Source organism: Diabrotica virgifera, chromosome 2, assembly GCF_917563875.1.
Source record: "Diabrotica virgifera virgifera chromosome 2, PGI_DIABVI_V3a".
In the NCBI taxonomy this organism is placed as follows: Eukaryota; Metazoa; Arthropoda; class Insecta; order Coleoptera; family Chrysomelidae; genus Diabrotica; species Diabrotica virgifera.
The window spans coordinates 231,109,731-231,136,334 of NC_065444.1; the positions used below are offsets into that span (position 1 = coordinate 231,109,731).

General features: G+C 32.1%; 1 protein-coding gene across 2 annotated transcripts in view; it reads left to right on the plus strand.

The window, feature by feature from the left end:
- The window catches only part of LOC114334015 (transmembrane protein 68), a 91,608-nt gene that overhangs the window by 22,998 nt on the left and 42,006 nt on the right, over window positions 1-26,604 (plus strand). Inside the window, exon 1 of one of the 2 annotated variants that reach the window (XM_050644349.1) lies at window positions 21,665-21,783. The exons of the other annotated variant lie outside the window; for it this stretch is intronic. Within the exon in view, the coding sequence (XP_050500306.1) occupies window positions 21,738-21,783 (46 nt within the window). The 5' untranslated portion in view covers window positions 21,665-21,737. Of the gene's footprint in view, window positions 1-21,664; window positions 21,784-26,604 lie in introns of those variants that run through there. 2 annotated transcript variants of the gene reach the window in all.

Sequence of the window (26,604 nt, forward strand, 5' to 3'; positions counted from 1 at the left end):
ACCAATTTTCAGACAAATCGGAGATCCAACATTTTTTGCCTGAGTGATTTGACATGGAATGTACCTAAAACAAACCTGTGATAAGGATGGGTTAAAAGTCAGGGTTAAAAATATTAAATATATTATAGTTAGCAAACAAAATTGTATACAGGGTAACGGTATAAGACTCGGAGATTCCACACTGGACATACTAGAGAAATGGACAGTCAATAAGGGTATTTGGCTCCGAATTCCATCCTACTACATCGATTTACTTGATATTTTTACAGTAAGAAGGGACTAGCTCAAGAAACAAAGTCTACCCTATGCCGATGTGCGCTTTTATCTTGGGGGTGGTTCCCACCCCTTCTCGGGAGTGAAAAATGTTTTGGTTAAAATAGCCACGGAAGAGGCTAGAGAACCTAATTTTAAGCAAAAACTATTCTATAATTATTTTTTGAAAACTCAATACTTTTTGAGTTATTCGTGGTTGAAAATTGGCCATTTTCATTGAAAGATGACAACTTTTCAAGCGGATTTTTGCGAATACCTTAAAAACTATGCATCTAACAAAAAAACTATATTAAATATTTCTGTAGGTTATAATAAAACAAAGAGATTCGTTCCTTCATAAAACTTCTAGTTAAAATACAAAGAGGGATATTGTAGGTAAGAAGAGTTTGTTTTTTTGCTGCATGCTCAAATCGGTGTATTCAACTTGAAATAACAGAGAAACTGTCGATTTTAGGTATATAATGATACTAATAACTTTTGTAGTGCTTGAAAAGACCTTCAAAATGAGCAATACTAAATGTCGATTACATTCAAACTAAGCGATATATTTTGCAAAAAACTTGATGACTAATATATTTTAATAAGAAATGAGAAGTATATTTAACCCCTCATCCATCATAATTTAAATACATCGTTTTCCTTCTACAATACTTTTTATTATTGTGTTATTTCTATGTTCAAAAAGTTGGACTGGAATAAGATGAATGGTTTTTGAAAAAAATAAGATCAAATTATAGAGCGCGTTTTGAAATGTTTTTAAAAATCTTCCTTTTCCTCCATGTAACTCGAAAAAGATAAGATATACGGAAAAAAGGTACCGCACAAAAATGTAGGGCTTTTTCAGATAAAAATTTCCTTTTTATTTTTTATTACTGTATTTCTTATCATTGTCAAGTTACATGGAGAAAAAGGAAGATTTTTAAGAAAATTTAAAAATGCGCTCTATAATTTGATCTTTTTTCAAAAACCATTCATTTTAAACCCGTCAAACTTTTTGAACATATAAATAACACTATAATAAAAGGTATTGTGGAAGTAAAAGGATACATTTGCATTTTGGTGGATGGGAGTTAAAATTACTTCTCATTTTTTCTTAAAATACATTAGTTATCAATTTTGTTTGCAGCATATCTCGCTTAGTTTTAATGTAATGGACCTTTGATATAGCTAATTTTAAAGGTCTTTTCAAGCACTACAAAAATTATAAGTAGCATTATACACCTAAAATCGACCGTTTCTCTGTTATTTCAAGTTGAATACACCAATTTGAGAATGTACCAAAAAACAAACTATTTTCACCTACCATATCTCTTTTTGTATTATAACTAGAAGATTTATGAAGGCAAGTGTCTCTTTGTTTTCTTATAACCTACAAAAATGTTTAATATGGTTTTTTTAGTTAGATGCATAGTTTTTAAGGTATGTATTCGCAAAAAACCGTTTGAAAAGGTATGTTTCAATGAAAATGGCCAATTTTCAACCACGAATATCTCAAAAAGTATTGAGTTTTCAAAAAAAAATTATAGAACAGTTTTTGCTTAGAATTAGGTTCTCTATCGATTCCCGTGGTAATTTTAACCAACAAATTTTCCACCCCCAAGATAAAATCACACATCGGCATAGGGTAGACTTTGAATTAGGAGATAAGTAGAGGCTAAGCCCAAAATTTCATTAAAATCCATGCAGTAGGATAGAATTCGGAGGTAATATAAACCTGTTCTTGCTCTCATTGACTGGCGTATATTCAGAAACGCCGCAAACAAAATTAAAATTGCTATGATGATAGCCATCGCCCGCAACGGACAAGGCACATGAAGAAGAAGAAGAAGAAGAATAAGCTATGCGTTTATTTCATTAATTTTAAGTTTTCAATAATATTTTTATAATTTTTAGATACAACTCCATGTTTTCTTTAATATTGATTCAGTGCATTCGATTTTTTTAAAATGCTCCGCCTTTAAGGGAACTAATTTTATCTAGACCAATTTCCGTAATCGATATTAAAATAATCTATGTTTTCTAATCTTCGGTGCTATGTCAACTTGTATGTTACGGAATAATTAGTCAACAGTAATGAATTGATCAGTATAAATTTACATTACACATTTTTTAAAAGACTTTTTTGAGATCAATTATCTAAAGTACCTATTTATTAACGCAGAAAATGCAGCTTGCAGCCTATAAAGGTAAACGATTAAATTATAATATTTATCTATACTAAATTTACAATCAAGATGCAGTAGAAATAAACAAACCAAGACACGTTAAATGCTACTAGGAGCACTCCCGAATCATAATTTACAATGTATATACATTGAAAATCATATTGTATATGTTACAGTTCAAGTTGATTCTCAGTTAGAGTTGACTCCAACTAGTTGGAGTCAACTCCAACTGAAACGAGCAGTAAAAGTTGATTTTAAAAATTTAAATCAACTTTTACTAGTTGGAGTTGACTCTTCCTGGATCGATTCAGTAAATGTTGATTATACGAGAATCTCAAGTGCATTTTTGATGAGTGTGCGTTTCTTTGTTTTGTCCGTTTCAACTACTTATTAGTATAGTCTGTAACGTCGCCCCCGTTAGGTAAATTATTCTAATTCGATTTTTTGCATAAACTTACTCAAAGAAATACATCCGTATAACAATCCTTATAACAAATACACAGGGTGTCACGCGGTACCGCGGTCGAAAAATTGTGTAACCAATTTCAGTAAAGTCAGTCAGTAAAGTGACTCTTTATCGAACGAGTCTGATATTACGAGTAGAGGAACAGACGCATTCGATAAAGAGTATTGAGGTGGTGCGTACAAAATTGTATCGTCAATCATAAAAAACATTAACACTTACTTACAACTTTGTGGAATTTTTTTTAATTTAAGACGAAATAAAAAATTCGTATGACAGTAATGACAGTAATGACAGATGACTTTTGCATGATATCCGGTTTTGATGTTTAATCGATAGTTATCAATATTGTATAGGTACCTACCTAATTACTAAATCTGTAAAGTTTTTATTTATTTTGTATGAAACACTATAATTGCGAAACACTACAGAATTTTACTTTTTGACATAAATTTTATTAATAAAAGATACATTTTGTACAATATTTTTAATAATTAAAGTAAATAAATTTTAATTTCACTCAAATAAATAATCGATTGCTGCCATTGACCACTTACATTTAATCTCGGTTAATTTGATTAATTATCGCGGCAGGTAAAGTAACATTCTTCTTTCAATACAACAAAGTGTTACTTTACTGCGGAAAATGAGGGCAAATGAGTACAATAATGAATAATTTTAGTGACGTTTGTTGGCGATAAACAATGATTTTAAACAAATTCGCAAAAATACACACACCGGCAAAATTAGCCGAACACCTTAAAAATGGGACATGTTTGATGTCTCGAGTTTCCTAAACCACTGATCCGATTTGAGTGATTCTTTTAGTATGTTATAGCCTTATTATTTAAGAATATCGTTGTAATAATATTGTTGCTAGACAGGTAAATATCATTTTTTACCGGGTGTACAAATCATGCTGTGTTTTTTTTTTAAGTTTGGAACACCCTGTGGAATATTCTATTACATGTAAAATATTAAAATTAATACTCGATTGTAGATTTAGGCTTTTTTAACATTTTTCTTTTTGATTCATTTACTTATGTGAGATAATAAAAAAGTTATGTGCGTTAACGACTATCCATGTTTTTTATCAATAAATCCTCATATTAGGGGAGGAAAGTATACTAAATTTGCAGTTACTCGAGCTTTATGGGAACCTATTGGATTGTGAAGAGTATGTGCTAAAATCAGAAAAAGGTTAAGTTCAATTTTCCATAAATTGGGGGACTTTTCATTTTTTAATTTAATTTTCCATTTGAAACAATCATTTTTCTCCGATTATAGCGCTATCTATCCATTTATAGCGCTATCTATCCATAATTAGAAAAAATGTGTCGAATAAAAGTTGCTTATTTTTACGTAAAGAATCCAAATCTCCAGTAAAAATTGGGGGCTCCTATTTAAGAGTTTAAATTAAACCCCCCACCCCACCTCCGTGGAGGTTCGTGACACTCCACGAAGAGGGGAGGGGGGTAAATTAAAAATTTTAAATACGAACCCTGCGATTTCGCAAAATGAGCATCAGATCGTAAAACTGCAAAATACACCTATTCAATATTTTTCAAAAATCTACCGAATGGCACCAAACACGACCCCGACGGAGGTGGGCTGGGGGGTTACTTTAAAATCTTAAATAGGAGACATCTTTACAAACTGCAAATTTAGCATACTTTCCTGCCCTACTATGAGGATTTATTGATAAAAAACATGACTAGTTATTAAAGCACATAACTTTTTTATTTTCCAACATAAGTAAATGAATCAAAAAAGAAAATGTTAAGAAAGCCTAAGTCTACAATCGAGTTTTAATTTTAAAATATTATATACTAGAATATTCCACAGGGTGTTACGAACTTTAAGAAAAAAACACAGTATGATTGTAACACCCGGTATAAAATGACATGTACCTGTCTAGCAACAATATTATTACACCGATATTCTTAACTAATAAGGCTTACTAAACTTAATAAACTAAACTTATAACTTACTAAAAGAATCACTCAAATCGGACAACAGGTTTAGGAAATTCGAGACATCAAACATGTCCCATTTTTAAGGTGTTCGGCTAATTTTGCCGGTGTGTACTTTTTTCACTTCGTACAAATTTTTTTTTAGATCCGTTGGGCCTTTTTTCTCTAAAATTGACTGTTGTCGAGTTATTAGCGACTTAAAATTTGAAAAACGCCAAAATAACCATTTTCAAGGTTTAATAACTCGGTTAAAGATAATTATTGTGAAAGTCGAGCGAGCGGCCGTGGAGTAACGGCATAATCGCTGGCCTCAAACGCCAGTGCACGTGGGTTCGAGCCGTGCTAAAGACAAACCATTTTAATTTCCAAAATGACACGAGCCGTCTCACCGTGCCTCGGAGAGCACGTTAAGCCGTCGCGTCGGTCCCCCTGGGCTAGTGTACATCGACACTACTTACTTGAAACAGGGTTAAAGATGTAATTGGCGCCGGAACTGTCCGAAAGGCAAAATTGCCATACGATATTATATATTATGAAAGTCAGAAACTAAAAAAATCAAAGATTAAAGCTACCTCCATAAGATCCTGAAGAAAATTTTGTCATTATTTCATTAATAAGATACTATTTTTAATTATCAACAATGAGCGCTAACCGTGTATTGAGGCGGCCGTCAATGTGAGCGCGAGTGAGATTCACCATTGGACGGCTGGAATGGTGCATCTCTTTAGCACTCACTATTGACGGCCGCCTAATACGCACTTAGCGCTCATTGTTAATAATTAAGGATAAAGCTTAGTAATAAAATAGTGACAAAAATTTCTGCTGGATATTGTAGAGGCTATAAACTTTGATTTGGTTACTTTCTGACTTTCATAATAATGGATTTTAACCGAGTTATTAAGCCTTGAAAATCGCTATTTTCGCATTTTTCAAATTTTAAATCGCGTACAACTCGACAACAATCAATTTTAGAGAAAAATCACAAAATACCTTTTTTTGTTCAGAATAACCCAAATGATCTAAAAAAAAATTGTTCGAAGTGAAAAAATTATTTTTATGAATTTGTCTAAAAAAAATTGTTTAAACAATTTATCGATCAAGGTACTGCCTGGCACCCAGTAGATTTGTTATAAGGACCTCTTTTTGAGTAAGTTTGTGCAAAAAAATCGAATCGGAGTAATTTACCTAACGGGGGCGACGATACAGCGTAGACTAATTTGAACATATTCAGTAACATTTAATTTCTAGAATCGGCCGTTTGTGTGAATCAGAATCAACTTTTACTAAATGGCATTGGGAAAAGTATACTTTTCCTAGTTGGAGTCTACTTTTACTAGTAAATGTTGAATATAAATGTTCATTTTATATTTATAATCAACTTTTACTGAAACCAGCCGTTAGAGTTGACTCCCAACTAGTTGGAGTCAACTCCAACTGGATAATCAACTTGAACTGTAACATATATACATTGTAAATTATGATTCGGGAGTGCTCCTAGTACACATTTAACTTGTCTTGGTTTGTTTATTTCTACTGCATCTTGATTGTAAATTTACCATAGCTTTTGTATGAAGGGTTTTACCTGTGTTGTCGATTACATTTTCATTATATTATCCACAACGGTTGTTTCAATAAAACAACTTTTGGTTTTAAAATCCAATAGCCACTGTTGTTGGTCCAACTAGTCTCTTTCTTTTTCTTGCACATCCGACTTGATTCCTTCAATTCTGCATTTTCTTGGTGGTCCTGTTTTGTGAGTTTCGACATATTGCTATAATTCCATGTATCCACCTATTTCTTACGGTTTCTCGTCTCCAGTTTTCTGCGAATCTTCTCCGGAAATTCATTCCCACAACATTAACACGTTCGCTGCCAAGCGTCTCACCCCCTGATCCGGGGATCGCACTGCACATAATGACAATTTCAATAGCCATCTGAGAACGAAACTTAAATACCTCCTTGGTAGCGAACGGGTTAAACTCTTTTCTGTTTTAATAACTTAAGTGTCAATTAACCACTAAAACTATTAGTCCGTTCTTTAACGGTAAAATATTGCAAAACCTCTAAATTTTAAAGAACCGCTTGGATTGACATTAAATTTGGCATACACATAGGTAACAAGTCAAAGAAAAAAAGTGATATTGTGCCCATATGTACTTTTGCCCTGGGGGTGCTTTTCACCCCCTCTTGGGGGTGAAAAAATATTCGTCCAAAGAAAGTCAGGAAATGGATAAACTGGCTAATTTTAAGTAACTTTTGTTCTATAGAGTTTTTTCACTAAGTCAATACTTTTGGAGTTATATGGCAGTGAATATGTTCATTTTTTCAACAAAATTACCACGCTTTTAGACGGTTTTTCGTAAATATCTCAAATAGTAAATATTTTGTCGAAAAAACATTCTGAGCAAAAATATAGCCTGTAAAAATTTTTAAAAAATGGTGTATATATCACGTCTCTACACCTAGTAGAAGCAGCGTTATAGCTAATGAAAAATAGGTTCATATTCATCAAATTCCAAATGGAATACTTTAACGTGAAGTAACCAAAAATGAAGCACATTTCGGGGAAAACTCATTACAACTTATTTAAAGTGTTTTAAAAAAGCTTTATTTTTGTCTTATAAAATAAATTTCTAGCATCAAAATTAAACAAGTTACGCTCAAAATAAAGTTAGTCCCTTTTGGTTTTGGTAAAAAAATCGAGAAAATCACCCCCTAATTAGTATCTTAAATGAACTTAATCGTTACGACTTTACAAGTTTCTTGACTCGTGTATATATTGTTTATATGATCTGTAAGTTTCATGGGTTTAAAGTCCTTATTATTGAAAGGGCTGTAGTTAAAAGGGGTTGAACGAGTCACTGATCACGAATGTATGCAAATTTAGAAACACCAAATCTTAATCAATTTTTGTCTAACAGAAAAACAAAAAAATACATGATATTCAGAAAAGCAAATCTGACTTTTTTTGTTTTTCGAGATTTTTGGTATCTCTAACAATTTTTAAGTTATTTTGAAAAAAAACATATTTTTCAAAATTTAAATTTTTAAAAATTTTACTTTGAAACCAAATTTTTTCAAAAATAAGCACTTTGAATCGATGAAACTTACAATATCATATAAACACAACATACGTAAAATAATTTGTGAAGCGGCAACGATTAATTTCATTTAAGTTGCTAATTAGGGGGTGGTCTTCCCGATCTTTTTTTGCAAAAACAAAATGGACCAACTTTATTTTGAGCGTAACTTGCTTAAATTTAACGCTAGAAACTTTTTGTAAAAACAAAAATAAAGCTTTTTTTAAACACTTTAAAAAAGTTATAATGAGTTTTCCCCAAAAAGTGCTTAATTTTTTGGATATTTCACGTCGAAATATTCTATTTGAAATTTGGTGAATATGAATCTATTTTTCATTGGCTATAACTCTGGTTCTACGAGATGCAGAGACCTAACGCGTACACCATTTTTTTTTACTTTTTTATAGGCTATATTTTTGCTAAGAACGTTTTCTTCCACAAAATACTTGCTTTTGAGTTATTTGCGAAAAACCGTCTAAAAATGTGGTTATTTTGTTGAAAAATGAATATATTCACTCGCAAATAACTCGAAAAGTGTTGACTTGGCGAAAAAGCTCTATAGAACAAAAGTTACTTAAAATTAGTCAGTTTACCCATTTCCGGACTTATTTTGGACATATATTTTTTCACCCCCAATAGGGGGTGAAAATTACCCCCAGGGGAAAAGCACACATCGGCACAATATCACTTTTTTTCTTTGACATATAAGCTATACGTATGCCAAATTTCATGTCAATCCAAGCGGTTCTTTAAAATTTAGAGCAAAAACCGTGAAAGAATGGACTATATACAAAAACTTTAAAAAATATTGTTCTTTATTAAACTGTAGACCTCAAAAAACACCCTGGTAAACTTTGTATAATTTAAATAAGCTTAAGCAAGATAAATTAAAAACATGGTTTTTCTACAAAATCGTTTTTGGTGACTTACGTTAGGTACTATGCCAAAAATGTATCGATATTTACTACTATTCGCGATGCAAGTACTTGGAGGGGATACTAAAAACGATCGTGCGCGAATAGCGGAAAAATGTTGCAACTTTCTTAAATAATTCATATTGTCAATTGAAATTGTCAAATTGACGTATATTTCGTACCTACTGTCATTGAAGAAGAAAAATTATATGTTACTCCACAATATTGATATGATATGCAATTATTATATAAAAGTAAATTTATTAATTGTATTTTGCTTGCAGTACTGCATTTTAATAATTAATTTTATTTGCTACATACAATTGTTTACCTTTTAATAACATAACCTCAGTCTTACTTTTTCTTCTTATTATTTTTTTTGGGCAATGGTCTTGACAATTATCCAGCAACCAGGACCTATATGATTGGCCAATATAATTTAAAGTGCGTAAAAATTTGCCGAGCTATGAAACCAGGTGTCACATTTCCGAACTTGCACGGTCCCAACAACGATCTTGGTTGTTCTTTATGTGGAATCCACTCTTAGAAGGTTGGCAATCATCATGAAAATCCCCATCTTCTGCAGGCTCCTATTTTCCTGTAGGCCTCTATTTTTCTGTAGACCCCTATTTTTCTGTAGGCCCTTAGTTCAAAGGCCTCCTTTCTATTTATAATGTTCAATCTTCCGTTCCGTAGAATAACAAGAAGACGCAGTATTTAAGGAGTCTTAATTTTTAAAGCCATTGTGATCTCTATGCTACAGAATAGGCTTTTACTTTTGTTGAATACATTTCTTGCTTGCCCCATTCTTACCTTAAATTCTTCAGTGTCCTCATTGTCTTCAGTAATGATTATTTCCAGATATTTATACATTTGGACTTTGTTTATTTGTTGTCCATAATATATTGTTGAGGTTTCTCGATACTTTTATTCTGATATTATCAGACAAGCCTTTTCGTCACTGGTACTTTCAACCATCTGTTACAGATCTTCCAACTACATATGTATTTAGCCATTAGGACAGTCATCTGCAAATCTTTTATTGTTGATGTGATGACCATTTATTTTTATACCTGTTGTTAGTTCTTTTAAAGCTTTATTGACTACTTCTTCTGAATACTGCTGGACATTATAATACACATACCCAAACTTATATGGAATCATCTGATATTTCTTATTATTTCGTGCGAATTTAAAAAAACTAACACACGAAGTCAAACAATATTTATTTTAAAGCAATTAAATAACAATTAAATAAAACAATAAAGTATTTAACAAACAAATTGAAAGTAGTTGTTTTAAACTCAATAGCATACAAAATGTCAATGTAAAACGAATAATGTTTAAATTGTTTTTATTTATTTTTTTGAAGATATTCTTTTTTAGCGGCGAATCGATTGAGGGTAAAATTGTACATTTACCGCGCGCCTGCGCACACTGACAGTATGTAGTTTTGACAGTATGTAGTTCATTGCTAATCTTTCAAGATAGGTATGTATGTATCTGTAACCGTGCAAATAAGTCATTAAAAGAATATATTAGTGGTTTTAGGAAATGTATTATTTATTATAATTCTTGTGTTTTTGGATTAATAAAATATTATGTAAGCATAAGATTTTTACACTATATGTCGCCGTGTTGTGTAATTATATCCGAAACTTACATGTTTATTTCTAGTGCCTCCATGGAGTAGTTAGAAATGCGTTAGCACTGAGATTGGAAGGTTGCGGGTTCAATTCCCGGGCGATTCATATATTTTTTTTATTTTTGGTTGTTTTAATAAAAATTTTTTGAAAGTGGTAGATAAGAAAGTTAGTTTGATTTTTAAATAAAATACAAATAATCTTTTAAGTATATTTACTTCGTTTAAATTACCTATTATATAATAGAAGAATATCTTCTTACGTGCGTACATAGTACACACACACACATTCTTTTTGTGTTTTGTGGTAGTCAGTGTTATCACCTCTAGTCCTTATGCAAGCTTCAGTTTGCGTGGGCACGCTCCTAATCAAATTATCAACATTTTGTTGTGGTAGGTTGCTCCATCCTTTAAGAGCAGCTTGTACTAGCCGTGCGGTGTTTTGTGGATTATCCCGACGAGCTCTAATTTTCCTTTTAAACATATCCCAAAAATACTCTATAGGATTAACCTCGGATAAGCAAGCAGGCCACTCCAAACAAGGGATACCTTCTGCTTCAATGATGTCTGTAGTCACTCTGGTATGTAGAGGTCCATTATCATGCAATAAAATTAAATTTTCTCCTGTTGCACCTCTCCAGAGCCTGACTACAGGTTATCAACATACCTGTGGGCAGTTAAAGTTGATTGGATGAAAATTAAAGGAGTTTTTTACGGATTACAATTCCTCTCCAGAACATTACACTTCCTCTTGTATATTTGTGAACAGATCTGACAGTTTTCGTTCTTGCTTGTCTTCCTCGACCTCTAGTACACGATTTCGTGGGTCATCTGATTTTACATAAATCCTGACTTTTTTTGAAAATAGCACATTTTGTCAATTCCCAATGTTCCAGTTTTGTTGGTGAAGACACCAATTTAGTCTCCTGCTGTATACTTCTTGGTAAGAACTCTTCTTATCGTTTCAACTGAAACAGTTACACCCGTAGCTTCCATAAGCTGCTTTTGGAGCTGCAGATGAGAAATGGTTGGGCGTCTTCCAGCTAATTGGATAATTAAACGATCGTGGAGAGACTTTTGGCGACTTTCCCTTGCTTTATTTTCGAGCTTTCCTAGTTCCTGTTACCTAGCATAGGTTTTGGACAGAACGCCTTGTATTACGCCTAGCGCTACAGCTATGTCCCTCTGAGAACATTACTTTCTCCACAATACCAATAATCTTTCCTCGTTGTTCTAGTTCTATAACCCCACATGAGGCATATTTTCGTTTTTGGACGCAAAAGTTAGTTTATTTATTTTCGTTCAATTTGCAACTCAAGCAAATAACCTATACCGTACCGAGCTGTACTATCAGATTGTCTTATATATTTGTTTATTTTCAATAAAAACCTTAATTCTTCGCAACAATAACAAGTTTTTTCAAAAGAAATAAATATTACTTTGAAATACATGGTGATTCCATATACAGTTGAGTCCGCGAGTCTTTACCCGTGCGTCATCATTTAAAGCATACGAAATAAGTCGGAAATTTACTAAACGCAACGGCAAGTGGATATTATTCCGATCACTGGTTATAGTATAAAATTTGACGTTATGAAATAAATAGAATGTCAAATTTAAGTTTTTCTTTAAAATTTTGGTGCATAATTACAGCTACATTTGAAGTTGCTTAATAAATTATTTTATTATCATTGATTAATAAATAAATAAACAATTTATAAAAGAATTCAATAACATATTTTCTTTTTGTTATTTTATTCACTTTGGCGGTACCTTAACCACAAGCATTCAACTGTGTCAACAATGAGGTTAGCTTTGTACGTTGTCAAAATTTATTGTAAAATAACATAAACTTATTACAAAATTTCTAACTCCAATATAAAACTAGTTGTAAAAACAACTGTTTGTATACTATAAAAAACTTCAAAATGCAAAAATTCGACAAAATAACAGCAAAAAATTCAACAAACTGTCAGCCACAAAAGTAAACAAACCAAAACGTCATAAATTGTACTTAAAATATGTGAAGACATCCCCAATCGTCTTTCTTTGTATCTATCTCTTTTCAATGCACTGAGTCTAAATCGTTCATAAAAATAACATGTGTTTTTACTTAATAACAGGCGGCAGCTCCTTTGTCATTAATTTCATGCGTGGAAGAGAATGATGCTAAATAAAAAGTATGTGTTTTATCTCGCCAGGTATTAATGACGCACGGGTAAAGACTCGCGGACTCAACTGTAAGCTTGGGTGTGTGTGGATCAGGGATAGACAATCCTATCTTATATCTGTTTTAATCTCTATTTCTCGTGAGAACTCGGTTTCTTCTTTTGATACAGATTTCTCATTATATTAAAGGTTGCTAATTGAGAACTCTTATTTTTTTATCAAGTTCTTCTTTTCCACCAATTATATGAAGCGGTTACATTTGACTTTGTATTAGGGTTGGTTATAAGTCAAGAAGCAAGCGTATATTGGCTTATGCTTAAGCATACATGATTCTTTGTATAAGAACAATTATGAAAAACAGGGCTTCTCTCGTCCTCATTTTCATTTCTAAACCCAAAATGTATTTCACTAGTATCCTGTTCAGTTGTTTGACAATCTTCGATATTTTGAAGACTGATTAAATATTTTGATGACTGAATAAACTGGTTGTTTTATTATCTTGACGTTCTTTTGCATTTGGTTTTTTTTTGGCAGTGAAATTACCAAATCCTTAGGAACAATTCCTGTACTGTATATTATGTTATATAAGTCAATTTGCATTCTAGTTTGGTTTTCTTCTTTAATTTTATTATCTGTACTGGAATTTGATCAGGTTGACTATATCACATAATATCCTTTTTGATATGTTTATTTACTGAAGATCTAAACTCTAACAATTCAGCGTACCTATTGCCTTGAATAAGAAGTGAATAAATATTCACGAAAATGGTATAGATCGTACAATATTCAATTAATACAAATTGAGATTTTTATTGCACATTTCCCAGATATTTCCCACACCGCGAATTAAAATTTCGACCATTGTCATGTTAAACAGTTTCAAATTATGCTCTTATTATGTCTATATAGGTATGTAATTACAAAAAAAAATCGTTGTAATTGCAAGAAGTGATTTTATATCGACAAAATATTATTTATTATCCGTAGTCCAGACCTGAACCTTTGTAGTATATAATTTAATTTATTTACCTTTGACTATCTTTTGTTTTTAGCAATTTAAATGAGATATACTTTGGAACTAACCTCCAATAATTGAAACTCATTTGTATAATGTATATAAATATTATCAGTGTACATCATGATTTCCAATTTTTTTTAGTTTCCAGAAATATTACGATCTGATTAATATTAGATCAACTTTTGTTCTAACCTAATTGAATTACATCTGTTCGTAAATTTAAGGTTCCTATCACTAGTTTCATTTGCTGTCGAATAATTTATCTATATTGTACCTAACTACTATACCTATAGCATATTTCCCGCACGATACTCTTCTTTGCACTGGCACTCATTTTGGCACTAACCCAAGGATTACAAAATACCTGGGTCCAGAGCCGGCCGTGGGAGTGCCAAAAAGCACCGTCCGCGAACGAAAAAAAGCCTGGATCCGAAGCCAGTACAACTCACACTGGGAGAGTGTACCCGGTCAAACACATGGCAAGATGTATATCGGACGGACATGTGCTAGTAGGGCTGAGTTACTGCTGAAAACAAGCAAGAATCAGCTCAGAGTCATAACAGGTTTCATCACTGGACATGCGCCAGTTAAGGGTCACCTGCATATAATGGGGCTGTTTCATGAACACTTGAGCTGCAGACACTGTAACAGAGAACCTGAAACAGTCAACCATATTTTGCATGACTGTGAGGCATTGGATCGGAGGCGGCAAACACTTTTCGGAGACATCGAAGTGACTCCATATATATATGGCACCCACCCACTAGACCTGTACAAGCTGGTACAGGGTTCCAGAATTCTGGAATGGGTTTCATAAACGAATGGAAGATGTACAATAAGATAAGTGGCTGCAGTACAACCGGTTCACAACAGACAGCTTCCAGGAAAAAAAATCCAAGGATTTATCCTTTTGAGTCTTTGAGCCTGCTCACTATATTCGTGTTGTCCAAGAGCTGGATGGTCTTGACCTGGACATTTTGAATCAGCTATTGTTCGTGACCACTCGCAATTTTATACGTAGTTTGATTAACAGTATCATTTGAAGGTCCCGATGGATGTCACATGTCACTGTTTAGACAATACCAGGGTGCATCGGTGATGTTCCTTTACCTTGTTTTCAAATCTCTGTATAATTTCCAGGGTTATCTTACTGTTACAGCCCTAGAGTTAAATGTCAAAAGTGCTAGGCTTCAATATTTATTTTTAAAAAAGCAGCTTACACAGTGATGAGTGCCCTAATAACCGGCAAAATTACGCAAAACATGGAAAATATATTAAATTTTGAGATAGTACGAGATAAAGCTAGTTCTTATACGTGACTAGTTGACTTTAGTCATAATTGTACGCATGACGTCGAAAAACATTTTATTTTGATGTCTTATGTTATTCGTTTCGGCTGACACAAATAAACGTCAAGTCGAAATAAAAACGTCAAATAAACTTAATTTCAAACTAAAATTGTGGTTTATTAAAGTAGATTGTCGGCAGTTACCCTTGAACGAGAAAAGCTTCTCCAAATTGTAGCTGAATAAGGGATTTTTCCTTTATTCCGAGACGATGAGCTGCCAAATGCCCAAGTAAGTGGAGGCCAATAAACCAAAGAGGCAGACATACATAACCTCATACATGACCTACGTTTCAATCCATCGATTAAATGCTACACCAAGCTCCGCTTGGTGGCTTGGTATTCTTCTCTCGCACTATATTTCAACAAGCGAACAGACTATCGTCAAATTAATTTGTTCAATTCTTTTAAGCCGTTCCATAGCCACCTTTACTTAACAAGCCATGAAGTTGAAATTTGGCAACATCTATTGGTAGACCGATTAATCCTGACAGTTCTCATTTGTTTTTAAATAATTTTCACTGTATTTACAGAGAAACTGAAATATTTTACAATATTTCGTGCTCCAAATTATAAAGAACATTAAAAGGTATGTTATTAAGATGATTTTAGTTCAATATAATATATTTTTTATATAAACTTGTGTGCATATAGAAATCCGTCCACTTAAAAATTTTGTCATTTTTAATGTCTTATATTTCCTAAACCTGTTGGTTTAAGTGATTTTTTTAATTTGTTATAGCCTAATTCTTTTATAATACCGCTGTAATAATATTGTTGCTAACCAGTTGAATTTTTATGGTGTACCGGGCATTTATAAAATACTGAACTTAAAACCCAACTATAGACTCCGGTTTTCTTAACATTCTGTTTTTTTGATTAATTCGCTTATGTTTAACAACTAGATTTGATCTTTATCAATTCAGGGTGTTTCTAAATAAGTGCGACAAACTTTAAGTGGAAAGGAATAAAATGCAAAATTTTGACGCCTGTATTTTAAATGTAATCATTTTTTTCGAATCCTGAGAAAACTAATAAGTATTTTTAAAAAATTTAAACGCAGAATGAAAGATTACTTTATTACCGAGGGCCGAAAGTCCCTTAGAATGAATAAAAAGTTTTTTTTTAATGACATATTTGAAACTAAAAATCACACTAAATTTTCTTAGTTTTTCACCCCTGTAACTTATCAAAATAAACATAAGTTTTCAGGGACTTTCGGCCCTTGGTCCTAATGTAATCTTTCATTCTGCGTTTAAATTTTTGATAAATACTTATTAGTTTTCTTAGGATTCGAAAAAAATGAATCCCGTTTATATTTTTGTTATTGGTTTTTTTTTTGTATAATAAACGTTACTTACAAGGAATTATTTTGAATATTATTTTGTACAAATTTCTAATTAATAATATTTTCTTGTTCGACTCAAAAAATACTATAAATTTTACCAGAATTTGTACTTTAAAATCGTAGTTTCGAAAGCGGTAGTCCGAAAGTCAGACTACCGACGTCATCAATTGCGACGTTGCCTTTTTCTCTTCATGGCTTGTAAAGTAAAGGTGGCTATGGCCGTTCCAAGGTATTTAAGACGATACAAATTTGTACTCGCTCTTTCTCCATCATTACTGCAAATGAGCAACAATATCCGCACAAATTGTGTTTGTGTTTAGTCCGTTAGACGCAAGGGTAAGTTTGATTATCTAGTTTTAAGCCTCAGTTTTTTTTCTGATTTCTTTTGCATAGCAGATACTTTCTTCCTTGAAATAATGCTAAAAACTTTTCCAATTTTATTTCTTTTTATCGGTATATAATATATTACTTTATTTCTTGTACATAGTTATAATATTTTATTGATAATATAATTCTTTCTGTTTCTATTTATTTTTAATAATGCCACGCTGTGATCAGAGATTTTGTTGAGATCGTTTTTCTTTGGATACTCAGCTTTATTTCTGATCAGGCTTTCCTTTTGGGAGAAAACTGATCTTTGTATGAATTTTTCTAGCCCCTAGTTGGGAAGAAAGCTGTAGTCAAACACTACCTGGGGAAGCAAACTGTATCCCACACTACCTTGGAGAGCAGAACTGGCTCGCAACCGCCCACAGTATCCTGGGTCCAACTACTGATGCATCAGAAGAATGATTTCTACAAGATAGCCCTAGACTTCCCATAGCTACCGGCAGCAACGAGTTCTGCAAAGATTGGAACCCTCCCTTGAGAACTGTGACTCCTACAGGAAGATTTAAAACTGAGTACTATTATATCTTAATAATTTTTATACCGGTAACCAGCAGGGTCTGTGCCACAGTTTTGGAAAATTATTTTGTTGCCTGTACATAATAATATAATGATTTTTGTTAATTTTTTTTATTTGAATAAATATAGTGTATATAGCATGATTTTGTAAACTTTTTATTTCCTGTACCTTTCTGGGATGGGTGTGAAGGGATAATGAACAGGGAACGAACCCAGGGCTGAACAGTCGGGCAGAGTACCACTCTGATGGATGGAATGGTGGACGTTTTTCTTTTGAATAAGGGATGTTCGAGGAATTTCTCCCCTCGTTTCTCCCAGCAGTGTAGTGTTGCTTAATGCCCTGGTCTTGCTATGATCAGTAGGGTGCATCGAAAAAGGTGAAATTTTTTTTTTGCGATGGAAAATTAATACCTTACAAAAGTTGCCCAATTAACTGTTAAGTATTTTGGTAAAATTTTTTCCACATTGGAAAGTATCTTTTGCCCCCCCCCAAGATAATTAAAAATTTTGAAAAAATGTTAACAGACGAAAAAAATTTTTATTTCGAAACGAAAATGTAATAGCTCACAAAAGTTGCCTAACACACTATTTAATAGCTTAGTAAAATTGCGTTGAAATAAAAAAATATTTTCTGCCCCCCACGGCAACTAAAAATTAGAAAAAATACGTTAATATGCCAATTTCTTTTGTAAGGGAAATGTAATACCTTATAAAACTTGAATAAATAAATTCGGTTTAAATTGGAAAATATTTTCTGGTTTCACAAGGCAATTAAAAATTTTACTTAAGAAAAGTATCCTAAAACATTCTTTTTATAACAAAATAGCCTGACTTATCCGTCTCCCTGACGTCACCCAAGTTTTTTAATACTAAAATAAATATAAAGCAAAGTACAAAATTAGGAATATAAATATTACAAAAAAATATGGTAAAATCATTCTATTCGAAGATGTCTTCCGATTTAGCATTAAAGTGAGGCATAATTTTTCTGGAATCAATTCAAGTTTTTATAAATCCATCCCTCGAATAAGCTCCACAAACTGCTAGAGAAGCTTGTGTCACAAGCTTGACACATCGTTCTACACATTGTTTGTGGCAGTGATATTTCCCAATCTCAATGTTAAAAGGGTCTAAGTTAGGATTCTTAATAAAATCTCGCAGATTGTCACTCGACAGGTGGTTCTGTAAGATGATATTCTTGTTAGTTAATTAACTCAAAGTAGTCGTTTGAATCAAAATTTTTATAGAAGAAAGTTTGAAGACCCTCACGTTTTTTGATTTGATCACTGGCAAACTTCTTTTGATGTCCAGGGGGTAGATCATTTGAATGTCACAAACATACAAACCACTGAAGCGGTTTTTTAAGATGTTCTTCAAACAGCCGTATTACATTACCCTTAACGCCAGTTACGACTGTTTCGTCACATGCAATAGCTGGATTTGATACTTTCTCATATACCAGAGAGCGGATACCCATATCCGAAATATTTGCACCCTGGCTCATGCACATGTGTTCTTCCACGATCAATTGACCATAAAACTTGGTAATGTTTTTTACTTGAGCTAAAGTTTTGTCTTTGCGTCGGAAACTTTCTTCTTTTACTGTTGTTCTGTATGATTATTTTTGTTTTCCCTATCAATCGAGCTTATCGCCATTTTTCTGGGACCTCTTTGATTTAATAGAAATTCGCGCTCATTCAGAGGCACCTTTTGAGATTTTCTACAAAGACAATTAATCAGAGTGTCACATTTGCATGCTGCAAGATCAAAACGTGTAGTTTTACTTTTGTTCTTAAAGCATTGAATTTTATTTTTTTTAAATTCACTGTTTTGCCTGTTCTTAAATGGTTTCATAAGTTTCATATATTTGTCATGATAGGCTTTTAAAAGCTGAATAATTCTTGTATGTTAAATTATTGGGATTAAAGCCTTTTTCCATATTTCCTCCAATTTAATTGTTACCTGTTCGGCATTACCAAAAAATTCTGGCTCTTTCTTGCTGAGTTTTTTATCCTCTTGCAACCACAAAACTTCATCGCTTGTTTGTATTTCGGTAAAACATTTTCAGGTATATTTGGTGGTTGCCCAAAAATGGGCGGTCCACAGCACATCTTGATTATATTCCCCATGGTCCTGGTTTATCTATTTTAAAAATCTTTAATTTACAAACAACAATAATAACAAAGTAAGGCATCGCACCAAACATAAGTGAAAATTACCTCATGAAGCGGGACATTTCAAAGGGGTTGGGGAGAGTGAAGAAACAAATAAAACTTTAAATATCGTTTAAATTTTTTGTAATTGACAACATTTTAAGTTTTTTTTAATTGATCTTAGATCGAGTTAGCACATATTTTATTCCAAATAATATAAATTGAAATTTCCATAAAAATCAGATATTTAATAAAATTCAAGGTCGTTGGGGGGGGGGGGGGGGCAGAAAATTCGCTTGAAAAAAAAAATAAAAATACTAATATGCTGAAAAACAAGACTAGCAACTTTTTCACGCTATTAGATATAACATTTCCAACTTTTATTTTTTCGATGCACCCTAATGATCAGGACGTTACAAAAAGTAGGTGGTTAGAAAGAACGTCATATGTACAATTATGACTGAAGTCAACTAGCTCTGAACCTGACGTCTAAAGGTGGAAACGCTCAATAGTGGTATGTAATTGAAATTAAATTATAGGTTTCTACCGATACTTTCCCACCTCTACTAGTTTTGTCTCTTATTTCACAACGTATTATGTTTTCCATCTTTTGCGTTATTTTGTCGGTTATTAGCGCACTCATCACTATATTATATCTTTGAACTTCGGCATAGTGGGCAGTGCTACTGGCTACTAGACCGAGTGTCTTTTTTTATTTAATTATAAGTTATACACATTTATTTTTGAGATCATCTCCAGTAGAGTCCCGCATGTCTCTTTATATTACAAATTATGAATTTTTCTTCAGTTAGTGATTAAAATACAGTGCATATTGTTCGCTTAACTTTAATCGTTTTCTATTTTCCATTTAACGAGGGAATATTTTTCAGTGATTACTATGAATTGATAAGCAGTAATGACAATATTGGTATATACTCAATATAGATAACTGTGATCGATGTTTTTATAGGTGTACAAAATATGGTTTTTTATGCAAAATAAAAATTGACACAGATTTAATCATTTGAACATTGTAGTTTTCAATATTTTTTACAAATTAAGTTCTTATAATTAATAAATATTTTTTCTCGCACGGCGTGCGGGAAAGTAAAATACCTTGTAATATGGCATTATAATATATTATAATACATGCAATAAACTAATATTTAGATATTATTTACTAATTTATTTCATATTTATCTTATTGTGTTCATTTTTTAATGAAATTAGCGCAATAATTCGATGAAATAAAATTATTTTGACATAATATTTAAAAGTCAGATCAGTAGACAACTACAATGGTTTTGGATCGTCGTCATGGAAACCAATATCGTCGTCGTGATAACCAATATCGTTATTGAAAGTTTGGTTTTGACAACCTTGTCAAAGAATTAATTTGTGTATTTTCACTTCTAAATAAAAATTGATATAACTCTATTTTTTGTGGCTTTTTTCCAAACGTACGGCCATAGAAAAAATATTGTTCCTAACTCATGCGGAAAGTGTCTTCGGGTATCTGCGTCGTTCGGGTCAACGGCAGTCTCGTGCGTGAAAGTATCACTTTCCGCACTAGTTAGGAAAATAACTATTTTTCTCAAATCTGTACTCGGTTCAAATCGGTTCCCGAGATATGGTCGAGAGCCATTCTTATTGGGACAACCGGTACATATAATTTTAAATGATTTTTACCGAAATATTTTCAATTTTGGTGGCTTGAACATCCTCTTCAGTACTGATGATGATCTGTAATCAGATCGAAAACGTTCTGCATATGTGATGTAGCCCTTTTTAGGGAATTTTAATAAATTATATACCTTTTATAAAGGATTTTACTTAAAATTTCCTATATTCTACACCTCATTTTTTTTGTTTTTTACTAGTCTTCGACAAAATAAACAAATTGAATTTTAAGTTTTTATTTTTTATAACTATTGAAATAATTTAACTGTTAATACATTTTCAATTCGTACACTTATACTTACCGTTATACGGTATTTACCATTATACTTCGTTTACTATTTAGGTACTTAATTTTAATTATCCGCCACAATCCAAACATAATTAGCGGAAATATAGCTATTAGTGGTTTGATGATTTGGAGTTTTCCAAGTCCGGCGCTGAAAATTCTATAACATATACACACCTTATGATATTTACCCAAATTGTTTAAAATAAAAATGCTGACAATCCGTATTATTGCTTACCTGCTTTACTAGTCAAATTACAATTACAATCATTTGTAGAATATGTGTTTATGTGTACAGTAAAATAAACCTTGGTGAAAAATAATGCATATTTCTGGACAGTGTCTCTTAGTCATTGGATTTTTGTTAAGTATGGTATTTACTAATTAGATTTTTATAAATTAGGCTCAATTAATTAATCAACTCTATATGGATTATTTCAGTATTTTTTATGTTTTCGATGACTTTAGGTTTAAATTCCATTTTTGTGAGTGGATGCGATATTAAATTGATACTTTACACTTCATATTCGCATTCTATTCATATATTTATAGTTCCTGTAGTTATGCAAATGTTTACCTCTAAAATTTAATAGTTACATTCTATTTGTTTTTTAAATATAGTTCTGAGGCTATTGTCATATAGAAATGGTTAATTTTTTTGCAATGGGGCAATAGTCCATTTACTCACGGTTTTTGCTGTAAATTTTAAAGAGCCGCTTAGATTGATATGAAATTTGGCATTCACCTAACATGTCAAAGAAAAAAAGTGATTGTGCCAATGTGTTCTTCTGCCCTGGGGGTGAGTTTTACCCCTTCTCGGGGATAAAATAACATACGTTGAAAATAAGTCCGGAATTAGATAAACTGACTAGGTAATTCTAAGCAACTTTTGTTCTATAGAGTTTTTTCAATGTACTTATTTTTTGAGTTATAATGCCTACTTCATTTTAAACCAGCCATGCTCCTGGATCAATGTTCATCATATTTTACTGCAGTGTCCTTTCTATTGAAGTGACTGCAGTGTCACTATAAATTACAAAGTATCTTACCAGCAATATTAAGTGATGGAACTGATATGAAAAATTTGTCATACTTATACTAAATAAATGTACCTACTAAATAAATTATAAACCTTAAAATTGTACTACGCCAATGACTCTTTCAGGTTGAGGCATAATGAACTTAAAAGAATTCCTGGATCTAATGAAGAATACTGAAATAAAATGCAATATAGAAAGAAAACGATTAATTTTGATTCTGGTGGATATTAAGTTAATTATACCTACTGCACTTTGTTCCTAAAAATATTCGAAGAGTCCATTTTTAACAAGCTGTAATTCACTCAGTTTCTACTGAGTAAACTACTTTAATATCGTTACCTTCGAAAAACTAACCCTTTTCTTACAATTTAACGTTGAATATATTAATAGCATTTATTAGCAAAAAAAGTCTCCTTTCACCGACTATATCTTTTATATTGCATCTAGAATATTTTGTTAAAATGTATGTCTTTGTTTTCTCATAAGCTTCATTTTTATTTTACATACTTTTTCGATCAGTGGCATATTTTTTGAGTTATTCATATAAAACCGTAAAAAACGTCACTTAATGAAAACTCGCTCTTTTCATCCATGAATAGCTCAAAAATTATTGACTTTTGGAAAAAAAAAACTCTATAGAACAAATGTTGCTTAGAATTTGATCCTATCTCGACTCCCGTAATTATTTTAAGTAAAAGAATTCCCACCGAAGTGGCAACCACCCCTGGGTCGGAAGCACACATCGTCGTTACCTATATCATTATCTAACCGTTATCGTCCACTGCAGAACATATGCCCCCTCTAAATTTTTCCATTTCTTCCTGTCTTGAGCTACCATCATCCAGTTCCCGGCAGTTCTCTTCACATCGTCACTTCAGCACGTTGGTGGCCGACCTCTGCTTCGTTTGTCCGCCCGCGGTCGTCATTCCAATAATCTCTTAGCCCACTTGTTGTCTGGTGTTCTTGCCACATGACCTGACCGTCTCCATTTCTTTTTTGTTACATGTTCTACTACTACCTACTACTAAATCAAAGACATAGTAGTAGTAGTAGATCGGCGCTATAAAACTTTTGTTGAGCACTTTCCCATCAACTCGGTGAATAGATTCAGTCCGACAAAATTTGAAGGTGAATAGGCAGAATGAAGTCATTAATGGAGCTATAATTTTGTATGTTTTTAGGATATCCTTTATCATTTATCAATATGAAATTTTACTTTTACAGAATAAAGACAATTTACATTAATAGGTACCAATATATTTTGTTTATCTTACTCCATTATCTATCTCCATTATTCCTGAATTATAAGTTACATTTAGTTTCTCTCACGTATTTTCATCTTTTTTTTTTGCTTCAGGGGAAAGGAACAAAATGCAAAATTTCGACGTTTGTCAAAATTTTCAATATATAATCATTTTTTTCGAATGCTGAGAAAACTAGAAGTATTTTTGAAAAATTTAAACGCAGAATTAAAGATTACTTTATTACCGAGGGCCGAAAGTCCCTTAGAATGAATAAAAAGTTTCCTTTAAATGAGATATTTGAAATTAAAAATCACACTCAATTTTCTCTTAGTTTTTCACCCCTGTAACTTATTAAAATAACATTATAGAAGACTTTCGGCCCTCGGTAATAACGTAATCTTTCATTCTGCGTTTAAATTTTTCAAAAATACTTATTAGTTTTCTCAGGATTCGAAAAAAATTAATCCAATTTAAATAGCATTGAAACCGAAAGTTCGTACCCATCCCCCTAATCCATCTGACATGTTTTAGATTTTTTCTTTAGATTTTGTCTCTAGCTTATGATTCACATTTCTACGTATGCCTTCTTCATCTTATAGACCGGACTGTATCGTCGCCCCCGCTAGCGAAATTATTCCGATTCGATTTTTTGCACAAACTTACTCAAAAAGGGGTCCTTAAAACATATCCACAGGGTGCCGGGCGGGCCGTGGTCAAAAAATTGTTTAAACAATTTTTTTAAACAAATTCACAAAAATATTGTACTTGTAGTTGTACTTTTCCTCCCTAGGGAGGAAAAGTAAAAGTGACGTCATGGTATTTCATTTATGAAATATAACTTATTGACGCCCTGTACAATATCTAATTTCTATTACGTAAGTATCTATACATTTTAACGTTTATTTATAAAAGACCCTGTATTTTGCAGAATGGTAAAAAACAGTAAATTGTTATTTTGATTTAACAATGTTTACATTAATAATTTGACAGTTGACAGTTATATTGTACCTACTTGTTAGTTTTAGTTCTAATAAATTTTGTTGGTTAGTTACATAAATAAATTAAGTAAAAATGAAAAAATTACTTGTTATTTGAGGAAGGTGGAAAAACCATATGTGTAACATGGGAGTAAAGTGCCTTTTCCTCCCTTGTTATACAAATAGCTATTTCATTTCGAGCAATATTTTTTTGAGATAATTTGGGTCATTCTGAGCAAAAAAGGTCTCTTGTCATTTTTCTTTAAAATTGATTGTTATCGATTTATATGCGATTAAAAATTTCAAAAATGCGAAAATGGCGATTTTCAAGGCTTAATATCTCGATTAAAAATTATTATTATGAAATTCAAAAAGTGACCAAATCAAGTTTCAAGCCCCTTCTTCAAGGTCCTGAAGAGATTTTTGTCATTATTTTATTACAAAGCTGCTATTTTTATTATTAACAATTAGCGCTATAGTCCAACTGTATCGTCGCCCCCGTTAGCGAATCTGTTTCGATTAGATTTTTTTGCACAAACTTACTCAAAAAAAGGTCCTTATAACACATCCACAGCATATTTACAGATGCTAGCGTGTGTAAACACCAGGGTGTTGAAATCAGTTAGGGTTTGGAAAAACAGTACATTTACAGATGCTGGCGCGTGTTGACACTAAGGTGTTGAAATCAGTTAGGGTTTGGAAAAACAGTACATTTACAGATGCTAGCACGTGTTGGCACTACGGTGTTGAAATCGGTTAGGGTTTGGAAAAACAGTACGTTTACAAATACTAACAGATTTGGACACCAGAGTGTTGAAACCAGCTAGCTTTTTTAGTGGTTATACATGCATAGATGCTAACGGCCATTGACATTGATTTTATATATGTATACCTACTGATAAGGAAAAATATTTAAGTGATTTATTTATTAATAAATAATTAATATAATCGATGTTGGGATAATAAAAAATAATGTTGTTCTGAAGCTATTTCCTTGTGTCATTTTTATAATTAACTATTTAGATGGGAAATAAGCCACAATTAAATTGAAAAAAATAATTTTTTTAACGTTTCGACGCCCGAATCGGGTGCTGTTGTCGCACAAAACGTTAATAAAGTTTTTTTTCTTCAATATAATTGTGGCTTATTTCCCATCTAAATAGTTAATTATAAAAAAATTATTAGATTAATGAGCAGATCCATGCCCTTTAGCGTTAGGTTGGTGCTCTGTGATGTTTCTCATCAGGTTTCTGCTTCTTTTTTTTCCTTTTGTTGCCTCGGTTTTGGAAAAACAGTACGTTTACAGATGCTAGCGTGTGTTGACACTAGGGTGTTGAAATCAGTTAGGGTTTGGAAAAACAGTACATTTACAAATACTAACAGATTTGGACATCAGAGTGTTGAAAGCAGCTAGCTTTTTTAGTAGTTATACATGCATATATGCTAACGGCTATTGACATTGATTTTATATACCTACTGCTGTGGAAAAATATTTAAATGATTTAGGTATTAATAAATAATTAAACGTTGTTGGGATATAAACAATAATATATTAACACAAAAGAACATCATAAAAAAATGTTGTTCTGAAGCTATCTCCTTGTGGCATTTTTATAATTAACTATTTAGATGGGAAATAAGCCACAATTAAATTGAAAAAAATAATTTTATTAATGCTTCGACGCCCAAATCGGGTGTCGTTGTCAAAATACAAAATACTACTAAATTAAACAAAACTGTTGTAGTTTAGTAAAAAATTCTTCTAATAATTTATTTAATCTGACTCATTTATATCGGCAATTCAGACATATATTATACATTTTAAAGTATTTTTTAGTAAGCAACAATATTTTTGTTTAATTTAGTAGTATTTTGTATTTTGACAACGACACTCGATTTGGACGTGGAAACGTTAATAAAATTATTTA